This window comes from Tursiops truncatus, chromosome 16, assembly GCF_011762595.2.
Source record: "Tursiops truncatus isolate mTurTru1 chromosome 16, mTurTru1.mat.Y, whole genome shotgun sequence".
In the NCBI taxonomy this organism is placed as follows: domain Eukaryota; kingdom Metazoa; phylum Chordata; class Mammalia; order Artiodactyla; family Delphinidae; genus Tursiops; species Tursiops truncatus.
The window spans coordinates 72,324,487-72,344,590 of NC_047049.1; the positions used below are offsets into that span (position 1 = coordinate 72,324,487).

The 20,104-nt window shown below is 41.2% G+C and overlaps 1 protein-coding gene and 1 long non-coding RNA gene across 6 annotated transcripts in view; one reads left to right on the plus strand and one right to left on the minus strand.

The window, feature by feature from the left end:
* The window catches only part of BICC1 (BicC family RNA binding protein 1), a 301,538-nt gene extending 290,483 nt beyond the window's left edge, over positions 1-11,055 (minus strand). For 2 of the 4 annotated variants that reach the window (XM_033841937.2, XM_033841939.2), the window contains exon 1: positions 10,620-11,054. In XM_033841937.2, coding sequence (XP_033697828.1) covers positions 10,620-10,809 — 190 coding nt within the window. In that variant the 5' untranslated portion in view covers positions 10,810-11,054. Of the gene's footprint in view, positions 1-10,619 lie in introns of all 4 variants that reach the window. The other 2 variants (XM_033841938.2, XM_033841936.2) reach the window with 2 other exon arrangements.
* Positions 11,056-11,459: 404 nt separating this feature from the next.
* Positions 11,460-18,193, plus strand: LOC141276693 (uncharacterized). 2 transcript variants are annotated; one of them, XR_012326652.1, is made up of 3 exons: positions 11,460-11,668; positions 15,907-15,957; positions 18,050-18,193. It is a non-coding gene; the product is annotated as an uncharacterized lncRNA (long non-coding RNA). The 2 variants fall into 2 exon arrangements; XR_012326653.1 differs by lacking the exon at positions 18,050-18,193 and adding an exon at positions 17,420-17,552.
* The last annotated feature ends 1,911 nt before the right edge of the window (positions 18,194-20,104 follow it).

Sequence of the window (20,104 nt, forward strand, 5' to 3'; positions counted from 1 at the left end):
GTATTTTAAGGACTACATTTCAAGGCAAAAAAATGAAAATAGCTGTTAGGAAGGTGAGATTACCAATGATTATTTTTCTTTTTAAAAGTTCCCCCTCATACTACTTTTTAAATTTCTGTAATAAAAAATGTGTGCTATTAAGTTATTTGATAATATATTAAACAGATGTTACACCTGACTTTATAGGAGTCTGTAGGACAACTAAATGCATTCTGAGCCTGCTATGCCGTAATATAGTATATCCCTTCCACAGAAATATATAGGGTTGTGCTCTTCCCCCCAGTTCCTTACAAGCTACTCTCTAAACAACGTTGTGCCAGTTATAAATTATGCTCCTAGACTAAAATGCTTCAAGGTGGTTTAATAACATGGAGAAAGTACTAGGTTCAAGGGTAAAGGGAATCAGGGCTTCCCTGGTGGCGCAGTGGTTAAGAATCAGCCTGCCAATGCAGAGGACATGTGTTCGAGCCCTGGTCCGGGAAGATCCCACATGCCGCAGAGCAACTAAGCCCCTGCACCACAACTACTGAGCCTGCGTGCCACAACTACTGAAGCTCACGTGCCTAGAACCCGTGCTCCGCAACAAAAGAAGCCACTGCAATGAGAAGCCCGCGCACCGCAACCAAGGGTAGCCCCCACTCACCACAACTAGAGAAAGCCCGCGCGCAGCAACAAAGATCCAACACAGCCAAAAATAAACAAGTTTTTTTAAAAAAAAGGAGTAAAGGGAATCAAAGAAAGAAAAGAACCTGAACATTCTTAATTTTGATCACCGTCATCTAACTATCTAGCAATATTTCTCAAAGTGTATTCCTGGGAACACCTACATTAGACTCACACAAGATTCTTTTCAAAATACAGATTCACACCACAAAGTACAGATTCAAACCTACAGAGCTGGAATCTCTTGAGAGGCCCAGAGTTAGCCATTTTGTACAATCTCCCCAGGAGATTTTTATGCACACAGATTTTAAGAACTAGTGATTCACAGTCATGCTACTCAGGTATGATAAACATAATTCAAAGTTTGCTATGAAAGAAACAAACAGAACTCTAACTCTGGATTGGTGATTCAATTATTTCCTAACTTCTCACAACCGCCAGCTCAAATAAGCCAGGATGTGGGATCACACGTACAAGGAGAAGAGAGCCTACAAATTTGTTGTCTCTTCTGCCTACCACATGAATCTTTCCAGAAAAGTTTTTTGCAAACTTTATCAAAAGCCTTAAAAATACCTATCCCCTTTGAGCTAAAATTTTCACTAGTAAGAATTTTTCCTCTGAGAATAATTAAGGATGAAAAAAAAAAAGGTTTTTAGGCAAAAGTATTTGGGGCAGCAGTGTTAACATTCATCACCTGCCAATTCTTGAGTATATGCACTACATCTGGCACTGGTGCATGCTTGACATACAGTATTTTTAACCCTCACAACCTAGAAATGATATTCATTCCATTTTAGAGATGAGAAGACTGAGGTTCAGAGAAATTATTAACTTGCCCCTGGCCACACAACCAATAAATGATAGAGCCAGGACCTGAATCTGGGACATTCTGAGTAGAAACATTAGGTTCTTTCCACTGCCTGGCCACCTAAAAATGTTATAAAATATCATAATGTTTAAGCAAATCATGACATGTCAAGGTAATATTATATAGCTATTTAAAACCATGTTCTTCCTTATCTACAAAACAGAAATAGAGTTAAAGATGTAGAAAACAAACTCATGGTTACCAATGAGTAAGGGGCGAGGGAGGGATAACTTGGAAAATTGGGATTGACATTACACACTACTACATTTAAAAAGATAACTAATACAACCCTACTGTATAGCACAGGGAACTCTACTCAATACCCTGTAATGGCCTATATGGGAAAAGAATATAAAAAAGAGTGGATATATGTATATGTATAACTGATTCACTTTGCTCTACACCTGAAACTAACACAACATTGTAAGTCAACTCTACTCCAATAAAAATTTTTTAAATAATAAAACCATATTCTTCAAGAATCTTTAAAGAAATGGAAAATATCCGTGATACAATGTAAAGTGAAAAAGAAGGGAAGTATGATCCCAGTTTAGAATTTAAGGGGCACAAGTCACACAAGGGTAGGAACCATATCTACCTTGGTTTTGTCTGCACCCCCAAAGCCCAACCCTGTACCTGACATATAGTAGGAACTCAATATCTGTTGCAAAAATAAATTATGTGTGAGCGTACTTTTTAAAGACCAGGAAAAAATTCCCAAAATATTATCAGTGGTTATTGCTGGATTCTGGGCTTAGAGGTGACTTTTGGTTTTTCTTTTTTACATCTGTTTGTATTTTCAAGTATTCTATAATAAGTTTGATTACTTTCATAATCTGAAAAAAAATACAATGGCTAATTTTCAAATCTTCTGTTTAAGCATCTTCCTATACAAGAGAGTTAAGCTCCAGATCAACTCAGTATGCAGACTAATATGTGGTTTATCTTATTCACTGTAACAAAGAAACTACTTTATAGCTAGAAAGTGAGCATTATCTTTTTATATGCCAGCATCATAAATGGGAACAGGATTTAATATGTGTTATAAATATAAATGCTTTCATCAACTACAGTTATTAGTAGCTTATTAGGTGGTAAATAGATTTATAAGTGTATAACATCTACAAAATGTTTCTATTAATGGTTTGTGCATTTTGGATACTTCCCTAAATACTAATACCATAAGGATTAAAAATCAAATGTGGTGGCTTTTGCAGCAATAACAACAAGGGTTTCTTGCCAAGATCATCCCCACACTGAAAAAGACATTATAGGTTAGCATTAAAATTGTGCCTCAGGACTTCCCTTGTGGCTCAGTGGTTAAGAATCTGCCTGCCAATGCAGGGAACCGGGTTCGAGCCCTGGTCTGAGAAGATACCACATGCCGCGGAGCAACTAAGCCCGTGTGCCACAATTACTGAGCCTGCGCTCTAGAGCTCTGGAACCACAACTACTGAGCACACACGCCTAGAGCCCGTGCTCCGCAACAAGAGAAGCACAAGAGAAGCCACCGCGATGAGAAGCCACCGCGATGAGAAGCCCGCGCACCGCAACGAAGAGTAGCCCCCACTCACCGCAACTAGAGAAAGCCCGCGTGCAGCAACGAAGACCCAACACAGCCAAAAAAATAAAATATAAATTTTTTAAAAAATTGTGCCTCATCCCAGGTAGTTTATTAAGCATTTTACATAAAGGAATATTCATGGTCACTATTATCCCATGCATTTTTAAAGAACTAGATTTTTAAATAAAGAGAACGAACCAAGGATGAGCCAACTGGTATTTTTATTAGCTCATCATTCTGGACAATTTCAAACAGCAAAACACGGTATAAATCTGATGATAATTCTATTATCAAACTGCCTGCAAAACGACTTCATCTTCTGAACAAATTCTGGCTTCGCTGGCCAGATGCTATTGCAGCGGCCGCTCCAAGAAAACCCTAAAGAAGGGCAGAAGTGTGAGCTACACTGAACCTGTCTATTCTAAAAGCGACTTGAGATGAGTGGTGGGAGGGGAGAAAAGATATCTTAGAGTAAGAAAAGGTAAAATGTCAGGGAGGGAAGGACTGGGAGTCTGGTGTTAGTAGATGCAAACTATTTACATATAGGATGTATAAACAATGAGGTCCTACTGTAGAGCACTGGGAACTATATTCAGTATCCTGGGATAAACCATAATGGAAAAGAATATAAAAAAGAATGAATATATGTGTATAACTGAGTCACTTTGCTGTACAGCAGAAATTAACACAACACTGTAAATCAACTATACTTCAATAAAAAATTAAATAAATTAAAATAATAAAATTTTTTAAAAAGGTAAAATGGACATTTGTATTGTGTTGTATGATTTTCAATGAAAAAAAACACCTGACAGGCAGAAAACAGTGGAGGAGAAAAAGACAGTTACAGTACTTGGGGGCCCTAGGTCTTGTTTGTAAAAGGAGTAACAACATGAGAACTGCTTTCCATGATCAAAGCTGTTTTCTCTTTGGGAATTAGATTTATTCCCAGACTATGCCAAGAAGAAATTCCACCCACATAAGCATTACCAAATCATCTAGATTTCTAGGGGTTATCAATGCAGGCCAAAGTCTCTGACACAGGGAAGCTTTCGCATCAGGTACAACTTGGAATTTCTGTCACAGTGCCCTCTGCTTTGCCCTTTGTGGGGAAACTACGGGTTGGATCACTGGGCATCCATTCTGACTCCCTTCTTCTTTGCCTACTTCTACGAGAGAAGCTAGAAAAGAAGTCGCTTTCCCAGAATCTCTTGTAGCAAAGAGTGGCCAAAGAAATACAGATGGAAGTTCCAGGAGAGAGAATTCTTTGTCACACAAAAAGGCAAAATCTTGAATAAAAAAACAAACCAAAACATTTTTGTTTCCCTCCCTTTTCCCTGCAGAGACCACAGGCGCATCTCAAGGCATAGCCTTGGCCGGACTGCACCAATGAGGCCAAAGCCATCAGCTGGGATGGCCGAGGTCAGGGGGTAGGTTGCTGGGCTCCCTGAAGCCCCTGAGCAGCTCTTGGGGCCTGGCCCTCTTAGTCCCAGATTTTTTTGTTTCAACAGGAAAATAAATCCCTGGCTTGTTTAAGTCACTCTGTGTTGGGTTTTCTGATAGTCACAGCCAAATAAATACATTCCTGCCTGTTAAAATCATCGATATAACAAGCCCTTTCTATGTTTTAACTTATCAATGATCAACTTAAGCAAAACCTCAGAAGTCTTCACAGAGATAAGACTGATGGAGAGCGCTGACCCCCTGCCCACGAGCGCAGGGCTGTAACACCCTCTCACAGCATCCTCGCGGGGCTCTGCAAGAGGTGAAGTTAGGACCCCAACCCAGGCCAGCGTGATAGCAGTTCCTGAACTCTTCACCGCCAGGCTACACAACTTCTGATGGATTTTATTCATTTAGTTTCTAAAACAATCTGAACCTTCAGTTCTGCTCTCTGAGCCTACTACGCTTGTCGTAATAAACTTTTCTGATTGGAGGAAGGCTTTCACTGAAGAAAAAAGGAAAAGATTCATATGCAGTTGTTTTAAAAAACTAAAACAAAAAACCTGACAAGCATTTGCTTTCCAGTGTTTTGAAATCCTTATGCATCACATGGCACGGGGCTGCTGGGGCTGCTGCAGTACCGTCTACCAAACACCACGTGCCTGGCACTGAGCTCCACTTTTCACACACATCGTCTCGTTCTGAGCTCACAGCACCCCTGGAAGATAGGACCATCATGGTCCCCATTTTACAGGTGAGCAAACAGAACACGTTAGCCCAGGCACAACATTTTCTTTGAAAAAGTCTCTTTCGAGACACCAATGAATGACAAGTTCAGAGCAACATCAAACTACAATGGAGATTAATGGATTTTTGCCGCTAGTCTTTAGTAAAAATATTAGAAGTGACGGGCTCCGGACCATTCAAAGAATGAAAACTACTCAAGGCAAGAACAATGACAGCTAAAGAGAGTGCAAAGCCCTCTCCTCCTGCACAAAATCTAAAACTCCACACTCGTGTCCGATACAGCTTTACTCAGTACATGCTCATCCACCTTTACAAGGGGCTAATACGCTGGACATACGGTGAGCTACCAGGAAAGCCAATAAAAATATTTAGATAGCTGTGAATGTTCATTTATTATAAACCATTTAATTCATTTTCAAATATATTTGATTTTCATTTTCAATATAAGAATGTGCATTTTATGAACTATGGTTTATAATAAATATGGTTATTAGTGATTTATTCAGCACTTACTCTGTGGCCAGCGCTGTGATGTTTTACATCCATCTTTTTTTCTCTTAATGGTCACAACCACCTCAGATGTAGGCACCATGATTAACACCGCCTTTCATAAATGGGGCTGCAGGTAATGAATTTTCCCAAGCTCCCTATTTAAAGGTAGGACCAAGACTCAAATCCAGATCTGGCCAAGAACACTTTGCTTTCAACCATTAAGCTTCATAAAGTTATTGGATTTGTTCTTATTGTTTATTAGCCTTAATCAAGCCTTAGCTAGAAAACTACATTCAGCTTAGCTCTTGTTTATTTTCATTTTCAGCACTCCCCCATTCTCATATATTTTTACTTCATCTCTCCCTGATCCCACAAAAGCATCTAAAAGATTATTATCTATTTACCAAATTATAAGACAATCTTCACTAAAGTTTGCCAAATTAAAAAGATATGTAGGGACTTCCCTGGTGGCGCAGTGGTTAAGAATCCGCCTGCCAATGCAGGGCACACGGGTTCGAGCCCTGGTCCAGGAAGATCCCACATGCCGCGGAGCAAATAAGCCCATGCGCCACAACTACTGAGCCTGCGCTCTAGAGCCCACGAGCCACAACTACTGAAGCCTGTGCGCCTAGAGCCTGTGCTCTGCAACAAGAGAAGCCACAGCAATGAGAAGCCCGTGCACCGTAACGGAGAGTAGCCTCCGCTCGCCACAACTAGAGAAAAGCCTGTGTGCAGCAACAAAGACCTAACACAGCCAAAAAAATAAATAAGTTAATTAAAAAAGAAAAAAAGATATGTAATTATATAACTGCTGCTCTTGTTTTTAATCAATGTGTGATCAGCTGTTTTAGTGGCTAGTTCCACTCCTCAAGCAAGCAGTGATCAGTGATTCCTGTTCTGCCCATCACTGTGAACATGTAAAAACATGTTTGTTTTTTAAATTTTTGGCCACGCCGCATGGCACATGGGATCTTAGTTCCCCAACCAGGGATCCAACCTGTGCCCCCTGCATTGGAAGCACAGGGTCTTAACCACTGGGCCAACAGGGAAGTCCCCAAAACATGGTTCTTAATGTCTTTAACAGCAATATCCTAAAAGCCCACCAGACATTAACCTCAATTCATAAAAACAGGCCACTGCCCCCAGCCCACAATTCTTTCTATGATGAAATACAAGGGATTCCAAACCTTGAAAATGCCTATGAGTCTAAATTTTATGTAGGGATTTTTAACTGTACAGCACGTGTATATGTTTTTCAGTGTAACAATAAAAGTATAATCATAAGATGTAAAACAACCCCAAAAGAAGAAAAAGGAAAAGTATAAATGTACAAAATCCATGTTTGTCTCTCAGGACACTGGCCAACACCAAGGCTGTATTTCTGACTCTTGACCCATTTATTTGCTACCTTCTCCCAGACTTTCCTCTAGACCACTCTTCTCCCTCTTTGCATACCATAAGTCACATTTAATTGACTGAAATGAATCACTACTACTATCCCACATGAAATATGAAGTCTAAATTCTGAAGATCAGTATTAAGTAAATGAAGAACAATTTTTCTTCATTATTATGTTGTCCATCGTATCTATTCCAAGGCCTACCATCCCCATCAAAAACCTAAACTAAACGTGAAAATCAATTCCCATTTACAAAACTGTTGACTAATATAATCAATAATCTTCATTTAGATTCAAAAAGAAGTGTCAGATACTCTGCATGGCTGTTCCAAAGTAGTTATTAGATAAAAAACAAAAGCAAAAAACAAAAAACTAGTGATCTTTTTTCCTACATTTTTGGCCTGGTGGATTTTATGTGTATCAGTTCTTTGGGGATTCATCCAAGAATGGTATTTTCATTTCTTTGACCACTACCCTACTGCCTATATTTTAACCTCACTGAATTTTTGGTCCATTGCGTAGAAGAATTTCTCTACTAATAAAAATACAACCCATTAAAGATTAACTTACCCCCAGGACAGTCTCTCTGGAAACAAATTCCAAGCATTATAATCACCAATTTGCACTATGTAGACTTAAAGGCAGAGAATCTTATTTACCCTGATTTAAATTGGAAACCTGCACATATTTTAAGGCGATTGTCTGAGGAAAAATGGCAAATCCAAATCAGAAACCCAACCAGGCAAATACAGACTTTTCTTAACTGGCACTTTTCAAATGAAAAACTTTCCACCCAAGGATATCTAACAATATTAGAATATTTGTTGACTTTCCAAACTTCCTACCTTGTTCTCTATTTTACTTCTGCAATTATGAAACTGCAAAATTCTTTTGTTCTCTAGATATTTAGATATAGAGTACTGTCAGAAATTGTGATAGGCACTGGAAGTCATTTGAATCCATGCTATAATATTTATTAGTAGTAATAATAAAATCAACTGATATATATTAAGCTGTTAGCATTTATAAAACAGTGTGGCAAGTTTTAGCTTATTAGGCTTTATCTCTGTTAATTCTCACAAAACTCTAAGAGAAAGGTACTAATATCAGTCCCATTTTACAGACGGACAAACTGAGATGGGGAGGTGCCCAGGAACTGTCCCAAGGTTCCACAGGGAACCTAGGTCTGAGTGATTCCAGTTGCCCACGCTTGCCTTAACCACCTAGTATCAAGCAATGAGACACATGATTATGTTTGGTTCAGAAACTAGTCTTATTCCTTCAAACATGGTGGTTCTAACAAAATTTGACACCAGGAAGCATGCATGACAAAATGCCTTGGTACACAGTGCACTGGGTGCTATTGTCAAATGTGTTCAAACTTACTATCTTGGAAGGCATAATTCACTTATTAGTGACTTTGGAAAGTTAATCAAAGCACTATGTTCAATTATTCAAGAAATCTTTGGAGTTGAAGTGTGAATACTTCACTAATTCATAGGTTGTTGAAGAAATACTAACTCAAGAGTTTCTGTAAAAGAAACTTCACCACAGCAAAGAAATTTTAAACTATCTCATGTCAGAATATCATATCTACAAAGAGAATGGCCTTCAAATTTTAAAAAATGTCTTACCTATATTTTGTTTTATTCTAAATGGAAATTAATTGATTCAAAAAAGAAATCCACTTCTAAAGCTCAGGTTATGCAAGAGGGCTTCCTAGGAGCTAACATCACTGTCTTTACTTGCATGTGCGTAGGCAAGACAGGTAAGGAAGACGTAGAAGATCCATCTTTCACAACCCTCCAAATGTACAAAATAAACTAGAAACTTGTTGAAAGGATAGGTATGTGTGTTATCAGTTCAACCCAAACAATCTCACAGCAATATTTTCCTGAATAAATTTAATATTTTGTTTTATAATAGGAACTAGGCAAAAAAGAACCACAGAACAAATGGAATAACTAAAATAGGTTACTGAAAGGCAACTGGGGCTTTAATTTCCAGATCCACTTTGCAATATTCCTATTTGAACAGTTTATCACAGAAGTAACTCTCCTAGAAAGTTACATAATTTAAGGAGGAAAAAAAGAGGGAGTAAGACAGAGACATGATAAGCACTGGGGATGTTTATCAATTAAAAAAAAGCAAAAAGAGAGATGAGTTTGTAACTCATCCAAAAATGTCTATCAAACACTCTTGCTATTTGTTTCCACCAAGTTATTGTTTTGGAAAACATCTTGTTCTGTCTTAAAATAACCTGCCTTATTGTTCTAAAAAACCACTGCATTTCCACGGAGGGCTAAATAGCTCCCACACTGCGATGCACTGACTGATCAAGTCAAAGTAAATTAGGCACCAAGCCACAAAAGAAAGTTGGAAAGCTCCAATCCTCCCTTCATATAAGGATACGAGCTACTGAATGAATCCACCACTGCACCCTTAGTGAAATTAATGCCTGGTCCCTCTACTATTTTAAGAATAACAGTCATTCAAATTACCTTATTTCTCTGGATGATGGAAATGAACCACACTGGGGACTACAGGTAAGCTAGTAATTAACATTTTTAGGGAAGATCAAAATGACGTTGGACATTTTAGCACTCACTCTGAGAACTCCAATCCTCCCATTAAAAGTCAAAATTTGTTCCCAGTCCTGTATGGTTAAAGCTGTTACGCCTGGGAAAGTCCCAGAGAAACGAGGGAGTTTAAAAAAAAAACCAAAAAAAAAAAAAAACAAATTGTGAAAGACAAAGTCAGATAGATACCCATAATACGGGAAGACTTTTATGAACCGAGTGTAACTCAAGATGTGTTTTATAAGCCTGTCAGGAGATGAACACGCACTGTCCCCCAACCCAGCAGCACTGCCCTGACACTTTGGCCGCTCACCCCATGCTGGCCCCTCTTACTCTGGGTGCGGGGCGGGAACTCCTGTCCTAAGCTTTGACATCTGCAGAGCGTTTCCCAATAGCGAGACAAGGCCCCTCAGCTGGAGGAAGTGGATACTGACAAGAGGAGGGAGAGAAACAGAGACAGAGCTAGAATTCCAGAGTGCCAGAGAGTGGGGAGGGAGTCACGCATACTCTGCGCGGTCCGACTGGGTCCGGATAGCATAGCCCAGGTGTCCTGACTAAAGCTGGCATCTCCAAAGTCCAAGAACGCAACTTGGGCGCGCGGGTACAAACACGGCCTTCGGCTTTTCTGAAGCCGGTCAAGTTAGCACAGGGTTCTCGGTGCCCGGAGACCTGAGAGGCGTGGAAGGGTGGAGACTCCCGCGAGGTCTGCACTCCCTGGATGTCCTCCGGCTCCGCGGGGGAAGGGACGGGGGAACTAAGTCGGCTTTGGGCCGGAGCGGCAGGCGCCGGGACGCGGGGCGGGGATGTCCGGGAAGGAGTCGCGGGCGCAGCCCGGGAGTCCGAGAACGCGGGGTGGATGCCTACCTTGTAACATGGCCTCAAGTTTCTTCCTGTCCACGCGGAAGCGCTCCTCGCTCCACTCGGGGCTGTGCAGGGGCGCTCCGGCGACCAGGTCGTCCTCCGAGCCGGGCATGGGCGAGTCGGTACTGCGCTCGCTGTTGGAGCCCGGGTCCGACTGCGCCGCCAGGTAGCCGGGCTCGCCTTGAGCGGCCATGGTGGGCGCGCGGCGCTCGGGCTCCGGCTGCGGCCGCCGCTCTGCCTGCGCCGCCGCCTCCGCTCGCCCACCGGGCTCGACTGGCTCCCCGCGCCGCGGCGCTAGCTCGTGCCCCCGCGGCCGCCGACGCCGCCGCCAACGCCGCCGCCACGGAGCCCCCTGCGCATCCCAGCCCCGGGCGCCGCCTACGCCGCCCGCCGCCCCTGGTCCGGGCCCCGGTCCCCGGCCAGTGGCTGCGCCGCCCCCCGCCAGCAACGCCCGCGCGGAATGAGTGCGCCGCGCCGCCCGCGCCTCCATCCGCAGGGCCCCTGCGCCCCCTCCCCGCCCGCCGCCCCTGCAGCCGCGCGCTCATTGGCCGGGCCGGCCCACGGGGAGCCGCGGCGGGCGGGCGGCCGGCCCCTGGCTCGCGCACTTACTCGCGCGCACACACTCACCACGTACACGCTACCACTTTCCTGCGCTTACACGTCTAAATCTTGTCCCACACACATGCTTTCATAGTTCTTCCGTCACAGACACTCGCAAGTTCAAGCACAGCACTCTCCTGAACGCGCTCGAAGTACACACACAATGCCCCTTCTATTGACGTACACACACTACACCCTAAAATTCACAGCCCCAGTCGGTCCCACAAGTTTGAAACAGGAGGAAGGAGAAAAAGAGAAGGATTGCGGAAGAAACAACGTCCATCTCTCTCACACATCACTGTGGTCCTTGCTTCCAGGCAGCTCACTCGTCCACCAAATGTTACAACCAGATTTCTCCTCTCATCTCAGCAAAGTGGCCAGCGGCACAAGAGGCGGACAAGAGGCTTACTCTTTTTATTGTGAGGAATGGGATTTTTTTTTTCTTGAATGAGGTGAGGAGGGAGTCATTTTCTATGTGATTCTCAAGGAGTGGATTCAGCTGATTTAAAAAAAAAAAAAACAAGGAGGGCTCAGGAGAAAAGAGGCTCTGAGATTGCAGTGGCGGTTAGCTGGGTCCCACTGGCATCTGGGCAGGGCTGTCTTGTCAGGGACTGAAGGCTTTTCTCTGTTCCCAAGGTCAGTCCCTCCAGCAAACGAACCTCTGAGCCTACCTGACCAAGCCGGCTCACCCACTGCCACTCTCAAACTTGAACTTGAAGCACCAGGAAATCCTGTTGGAACTCTGTTTTTCCAGTTCACATTGATTCTTACTCTCTTGTGACCAAAAGCACAAATTTTTGACATTTTTAGGGGCAGGGGATGGGATAGCTGTTTGTCACCGACCACAGGAGACTTACTGGCCTACATAAGGGGCAAGCCATATCGTTGGCATGAGCCTGTGGATAATCATGTACTGTGCTTAATTAAGTGAGATTCTTATCAGTTCCGTTGCCTAGTTAACAAGAATTGACTCTGCGCTGAGTACTGTGATGTGATTTGACAGATGAGGACACTCGGACTGTAAGAAGTCAAGTGACATGATTAAGGTCACACAGCAGCAGATAATGGAGCCAAGAATTGAACCCAGGTCTGGGTATCCGGCACATAATCTCCACAAAACCCTGCCTTGTTGAACAGGGAACCCTCCTGCTCAGAGCCACCTCCTGAAGAAGCAGGAGCAGACGTACAACTTAACCGGTCTTTGATTCACCATCCGTGTTCCTTCTCAGAACTTATTACTTACCGTGCAGAGCACTAATTTAAGCAGCAAAAGAGGTTATCAAAGAGCCTTGCATCAGAGATGTTTACCATTTTTTGTGTCAACGAACATTTTGGGGGGAAACCTACTAAGTAATGAACACTGTGTTAGGCATGAAGAATAGTGACAAAAAACAAACAAACACTATCCCTAGGTTCCTGGAGCTGACATTTCAGTGAGAAAGACAGAACGTTAACCAAAAATAAATACATAAATCACTCAGAAAGATACAAAATTGCACCTGTATTAAGCATTCCAATTAAGAGACTCAACATATGAGAAAAGCTGTAAAGAAGTAATTGGATTCAGTCAGAGAGGTCAGTGGAGGCTTCTCTGAGAAGGTGACTCTGGAGCTGAGAACAGAAGTTTGAGAAGAAATTAACTGGGCAAGAAAGGGGAGGAAAGAGCCTTCCCTGAAAATGATCATTTGATCATAATAACACGATTATGATCAAATCTATTACAATTATCCTTATTTTCCAGTTGAGGAAACTGAGGCACAGGAGATAAAGTAACTTGCCCAAGTTTGCACAAATAAGTAAATTGTAGAATCGGGATTTGAACCCGGGCAATCTCCCTTGAAAATTAGGCGTGAAGTGTGCCATGCTTAGCGGCCAAGCTGTATTGGCTCTCCATTGGATCACAGTGTGGGGAGCTAAAAGAAAACCAGCACAGCTGGTACAAGAGAATGAGAAATTAGATGGTGTTTGCCAAGACAGAAGTATGTAAGGAGTACAGCTTGTAAACCCTTCAGACCAAGTCAGGGAGTTTTTGTTTTTATCCCTAGAGCAGAAGGAAGCCATGTAGAGGCTTTAAGCAAAGGATGATGTACTTAGATTTACATTTTAAAAAGATGACGGTGGCTATAATATGGAAAACAGATTGAGAGACCTGATAGAAGTAGTTAGGTCAATTAAGAGACTACCCCGGAAGTTTAGATAAGAAATGCTGGTAACTTACCTAGAGTGGTGAAGATGGAGAAATGTGAGAGGATTTGAGAAACACTTTGATTGTAAATATCATCAGCTAGATGGGTGATGGATTGGATATGGAGTAGTAGGAAGGGAAATGCCAAGAATGACTCTAGGGTTCTGGCTAACATAATTGGAGAGAGAGAGGTACCATTAACTGAAATAGGAAACACTGGAAAAGGACTGGCTACCTTGGAGGAAAGATGACCTTGAAATGGATATACTGAGATTACGGTGCCACTGAAACCTCCAAAAAGATGTGTCAAGTAAGCAACTGGATATATGGGTCTGGAGTTCAGAAAAGAGATCTTGGCTATAGATTAAAATGTGTTATTTATTTGTTTATAGGGAGTAATTCTAGTCATATGCATGGGTACGGCCGTCTAAGGAATGAGAAGAGAATTAAAGAGAACCAAGCAAAGAGCCTTTCACAAATTCTGACATTAAGTGATCAAGTAGATGACAGTATAATGGGAAATGTAATAGAAAAAGTAATGAGAAGAAAAAACAAAACAAAGTTTTATCATGTAAGCCCAGGAATGATTCTGTTCCAAACAGGAAAGTGTGATCATCTTTGTGCACTAAGAGAGATCGAAAACTTTTGATGGAGGTCACTGGAACCTTAGTAAGAAAGCCAGAATGGTGTGGTAGAGAAGTGAATATAGCTAATGAAATGAGGAGTAAAGACAGCAATCTGGGAGAAGTTTGGCTAAGAACGGGAGGAAATAGTAGTAGCTGAAGGATAATGTGGGTAGACGTTTCTTGTTTATCGGGTTGGTTGGCTGTTAGGTTGGATGATGATTTAATGGGTGAGGTTTGAGCACTGGAAAAACCACTATACATGGTCCAGTTGACAGAAATGGAACGTATATTAAAAAAAAGGAGTCATCATTATTATAGGGCTTTGAAAACAGGAACAGAATAGACTTTAAGATACAAGTAGAGGAGAAACATCATCTCTGGAACACAAGGGCATCCCATCTGATGGCTTTTATTTTCCAGAAAAAGTAAAAGTCAAAGTTATCTGTTGAGAGTGGGGAGAAGAGCTGCCAGAGGTTTGAGAAAAGTAGGGAGGGGTGTGTGTGTGCATGTGTGTGTGTGTGTGTTTAGAGGTTTTAAAATAGCTTTTGCATCTGTAAAAGAATGAATTGGAATGCTGCTGCTTTAAATCAACTATACTTCAATCAAATTTTTTAAAAGAATAAATTGGTACTGTTGAGAGTCCAGTTCATGTTGGTAGTCATAAATTTATAATGGCATCAGTCTGCTTGTCCTGACTTTCTCCACCAGTACTAAGCTTCATGGGTGCAGGCACAGAGAAAACATAGGAGTCCTGCCAAACAGGTGAAACACCAGGAGCTAGAAGGCAATGGAACAGTGCCTGATGGCAAATAATTTTCAATGTAGAAGTTGAAACTTCTCCAACGTAGAAGTAGAATCCAGCAAAACTATCAATCAAACACAAGGACGAATTCATGCATCCATAAGAGGGGTCTCAAAGACCTCTCCTTATACTCTACCTGAACAAGCTGCTGAAGGTTGTGTGCCACCAAAACAAAAGAGTAAATCAAGATGAAGAGGAAAACATGGAACGTGGGAAATAAGAGATCCAGCACATGATAGAGGCAAAGGGCCCCCTCAGAATGATGGTGAAAGGAGAACAAAAATTGCAATAGGTCAGACATCTCCAGGGTTGAGATTTCTTCTAGATTAAATAGATAGAATTCTTGACTATGAACATATTCAGAGATTAAGAAAGTTTTTGGAGACTTTGGGGTTAAATTCATGATTGGTTCATAGAAAACTATTAATAACTCCAAGTATTGATATAACAAGACATTGTGCTGAAAAATTACAGTATTCTCCATGGCTGAGCTGTAACTAGTATTTACGTAGTTGTAATGATGTAAACTCTGGATACTGATCTAACCTAAATTATAAATATAACTAGATTAGGAATTTGAGGATTGGGAAGTATACATGTGGGTAGTGGGGGCTTTGGGGAGGCAGTAGTAAAAAAGTGAGACCTCATCTGCTCTAGGGGAACACCAATAGATAATGACTAAAGCTTTTCTAAAATCAAGAAGTAGCAATATAAGCATGTTATTTGGAGATATGAGGTAAAAATAGAATGGAGCTGAAAGTGTTGGAAGTGGTTGCCTGTAGGAAATGGGAAATGGAGGGAAGGCATATGTTATACTTCTGGTTATTACACAAGTCTTCTAGAACAAGTTGATTCTTTAAACCATATGGATGTATAACTTTGATTATAGAAAAGGTAATGAAGTAATACATAATACCATTATTGAAATGGTATATAAATAACAGAACCTTGAATTCACAACATTGAGTGCTGTGCTCTTTCTACAAAAATTGAACAACAGTTTGAATAATTGAAAATCTTTGTTTCCGTTAAGTATATTTGTTTTTTTTTTGTCTTTATCTTCCTATATCATTCAAGAAAAGAATAAATTTCAGTTACTCGGAAGGATAGGAACAGATCAGATGCCAGGTAATTGTGCAGATTTTTTTTTTTTTTAATGGAGTAAAACTCTCAAAAAGAAAAGTCTGGGACTTCCCTGGTGGCGCAGTGTATAAGACTCCACACTCCCAGTGCAGGGGGCCCAGGGTTCGATCCCTGGTCAGGGAACTAGATCCCACACGCATGCTGCAACTAAGAGTTTGCATGCCACAACTAAGGAGTCTGACTGCTGCAACTAAGACCCACAGCAACCAAATAAATAAATAATTTTTTAAATCCCTGTGAAAAACTTAAATAACTAAGATCACCTTAAATCTTCAAGTTTACAAAATATGAAAATCCATAAGACTTTAAAAAAAAAAAAGGAGTGTTATCTTACATTTACTTTAGAAATGCACGCCGAACTTTGATTAGTGGTCATCTAATGAAAAAACTCCTCTGAGAACTTATTTTATTTTATTTTATTTTTTGGCGGTACGCGGGCCTCTCACTGTTGTGGCCTCTCCCGTTGCGGAGCACAGGCTCCGGACACGCAGGCTCAGCGGCCATGGCTCACGGGCCCAGCCGCTCCACAGCACGTGGGATCTTCCGGGACCGGGGCACGTACCCGCGTCCCCTAGCATCGGCAGGCAGACTCTCAACCACTGTGCCACCAGGGAAGCCCCCTCTGAGAACTTTTAAAGTAAAATGGATTGGTGTTCTTTTCCAGATTCTCTTAATTAGTTTCCCTGAATTCGTTTCTTCTAAGACAAAATACAAAACTATTGATCCTAAACTGATGTATTTTTGTAAGAGTTTCAGAAATTTATATTAATAACTACTTTTCAATTTAAATTTAAAACCTTGGCATTTCACTTACATTTGAATAATCTCAATACACGGACAGATATTACTCAATTCAATGGCCTACAAAGCTCTTGGAAGTCCCCTCGCTTAGCAATCCCAACTCATTCTCTTTGTACATTTCACACTCCAACAGTGCAGAGCAATTTGTAATTCCTTGTCTAGTCCTGCTCTCTCATCTGGAGCTCTGTGCTTTGCAAATAGTATTCCTCCAGCTGGAACACTCTCTCCCCTTTTGTTTGTCTGACCTTCACAAACACCTCACAATCAGGCTGATCTAGGTTCTCCTTACCTTTTGTTTTCAATGAATACTGTGCTCATTCCCATTAAAGCAATTATCTCTGCATTTATTGTCTTTATCATCATCATGATTATACATCTGATGACTGAGTTCCCGAAGGCAAGAAATGTATCTTTACATCACTGTGTCTCCAACACCCAGCAATTGCCTGGTACTATATAGTCTAACAAGCTTTTAACCATGCACATAGAAACATATGTTTAGAAATTATTTTGTGATACAGTTTGGATGATTATGTAACCAGAGAGTAACCAAGTTGAAGAAGAGCATAAATAGAAAAGTTAGAAAACTCTGATGCTAGAATTAAAACCAGCTGATAGGTAGGAACGTTCTCTTCTTAATTTGCAGCTGAGGAAACAGAGGTCTGGAGAAATGAGACAAACTGATTAGAGTGCCAGATTATGTGAAAATCAACTGAGAAGCATCAATGTTGAACCTGAAAAATTATCTGGTCCAGTCCTTTTACTTCACAGTTCAAAAAATTGAGACCTAAAAACTCAAAGAAAAATGAAGTTGTGCAAAGATATGCTTAAAACTTATGAAAAAGTTGATTTTCAGCAAAGCATCACCCAAGAAACTATTTGTTCCATCTCATTTTTTTTCACTTTAACTTTTCACTGCAACTTTTTGGCCCAAAATTATAGCCATGGTATGGTACAGTATATTTTAGAGATCTTAAGTGAACATTCTAAAATTATATAAAATTTCCCTGTAGTGTCAAAAGAGCAGCAAAGTATTTGATATTCTATTTTAATACCTTTATATTTGGTTCTAGGAGGAGGTTTACTTGACATAAACACAAATGAAGTAATAAAAGAAGATGAGCATGCCATGTAGCATGTCTTTTAGTCTTTTCAGACTAACAGTAACGCCTAACACTTATTGAGTATTTCTAATTTGCTGGACACTGCTAATTATCTCATTTGTTTCTCACCACAATCCTATAAGGTTGGTACAACTATCATCTCCATTTTACAGAAGAGAATAGCTAATACCTCACGAGGATAACACGCCTGGAGACCCACAGTCTGGAGTGGTTGTGACTGAAATACAGAGACACCTGACAGAAATGATGTTCCATCACACTGGCTTTCTCTCCTGTCTGGGCCTGATTACATGGAGGTACTGCAAACTGTTAGTGGTGGAAGGAATCTGAGGCTCATTGATGCTGGTAGTTTTCACATTTAAAAAACAGAATCTGTGTTTCACATAAACTCTAATGCAGAAAGCTCTTATAGAAAACTAATAATAACAGAGTTATTCTGGTCGAAAAAGGATAGGGGATTCTTACTAGCTCAATTTTCACCTTTTCCTTCCATGATCCCAGGGTTCCAAAGGCTCACAAAACTACTGATCTCTCTTTCTCTCTCACACACACACACACACACACACACACACACACACACACAGGCACACACACACACACACACACACACACACAGGCACACACATTTATATCTGGGTACAAATAAAGCATATAGAACAAAAGTGACTTGCCTAAATTCCACAGCTCAAAGCATCAAGGCATGTTCAAGTTTTTACAGCTTTCTTATCAGGAAAGGAATGGTTTTGTGTTTTCCGGAAGTCAAGGGCAGAGACTATCTAGTTGCCAGAGGGCATGTTGGATTCTATCACTATTTCAATAAAATAGGCTTCTGATAAAGAATATTATGAAAAGTAAACATTTTCATTGGGGCTTCAATACCCCAATGCTGAAAAGGAAAAGAGAAAACGTAGGTCACTGAAAAGAGAATAGAATGAATCCAAATGGAAGAAGAAAGTTAAACAGCAGATAGAAGAATAGAAGGAGGAAACAAACTTTCCCAGTCACTGAATTCCAACATTGCCCAATATTCCACTTACCAAAATGGGAAAGGGGAAAAAAAAAAAAAAAAAAGCTAGCAGTGCCATGTTGAAACTACCACCCACGGAGATGTATAAGCCTCAGCCTCACAGCTCCTACAAGTTTCTGTCCAAGTTCCAAGGCACATGTTAATTGTGCTTTTGATCTACAATACCAATATTTTACCCTATCGTCCAGGATAACCAGACTAACACTAACGTGCAAATTTATCCTCATGAGCCCCTGGGACTGAAGAAGAGGGAATGTTTAGCAAAAGACAACAGAGTAAGCATGTGCAAAACTGTACCTTCCTGCATTTTTTTTTTTTTTGATGGACTGGCAGGTTGCTGGCAATGTGATTTTCAGATCTAGCCAGAAATGGAGCCATAAAAGCATCCAGCCTTCAGGGATGTGAGAACTGGCTCCTCTTCTAACACTATGCTCAGTTACAAGGTAAATTTCACCAATGTCACTTATGTGCTAAACCTCACATCAAATGAGAAGAAAAAGATCCCAGAAACGAGGGCTTTCGTGGGCAGCTTGTGTGGCAAGAATCGTTCATAGCAGGAAAAGCATGGGTCATCCAAGGGAAGGACCAGGCCCAAAACTACAGAAACACCAGTGGGCAAATACATGGCACAAAGTCTACCACACCCTCAACCTCCACTCATGGCTGACATTACTAGTTGATCACAGCCCCTTCCACTCCAGCTCAGGAAATGCTTCTCAATGAATCCAAAGAGCCAAGACAAATCATTTGAAGCTGGCTCTGAATATGAAACTTCATTGCCATGTTGGAGCCAGTGCTGTGGTTAAGGGATTGGAAGACGAATAGTCATTCAGTTGGACTCAGACTGTTGACCTCTCCTTCAGAGAAGGTGAGCCTAAGAGCAAAGGAAGTAAATATCCTACTCATCATCGGCTGTTCCCTTCATGATCCCTCTGTTTTTGTACAGAGAAAATGAATGGGAATCAAATTGAATCTACTGCACATTCAGAACGTGCTGTGAGCTACGACCATGTAGAACTACCAGTATGTACCTGCCCACAGTCCTAAACTGGACATCAGGAGACCTGGATTTTAATCTCCATTCTTTCACTAATTCTGTAACTTTAGGCAAGTCTCTTAATTTTGCTGGACCTAATTTCCTTACCTGTAAAAACTGGGAACAGGTTGGTCTGGACTATAT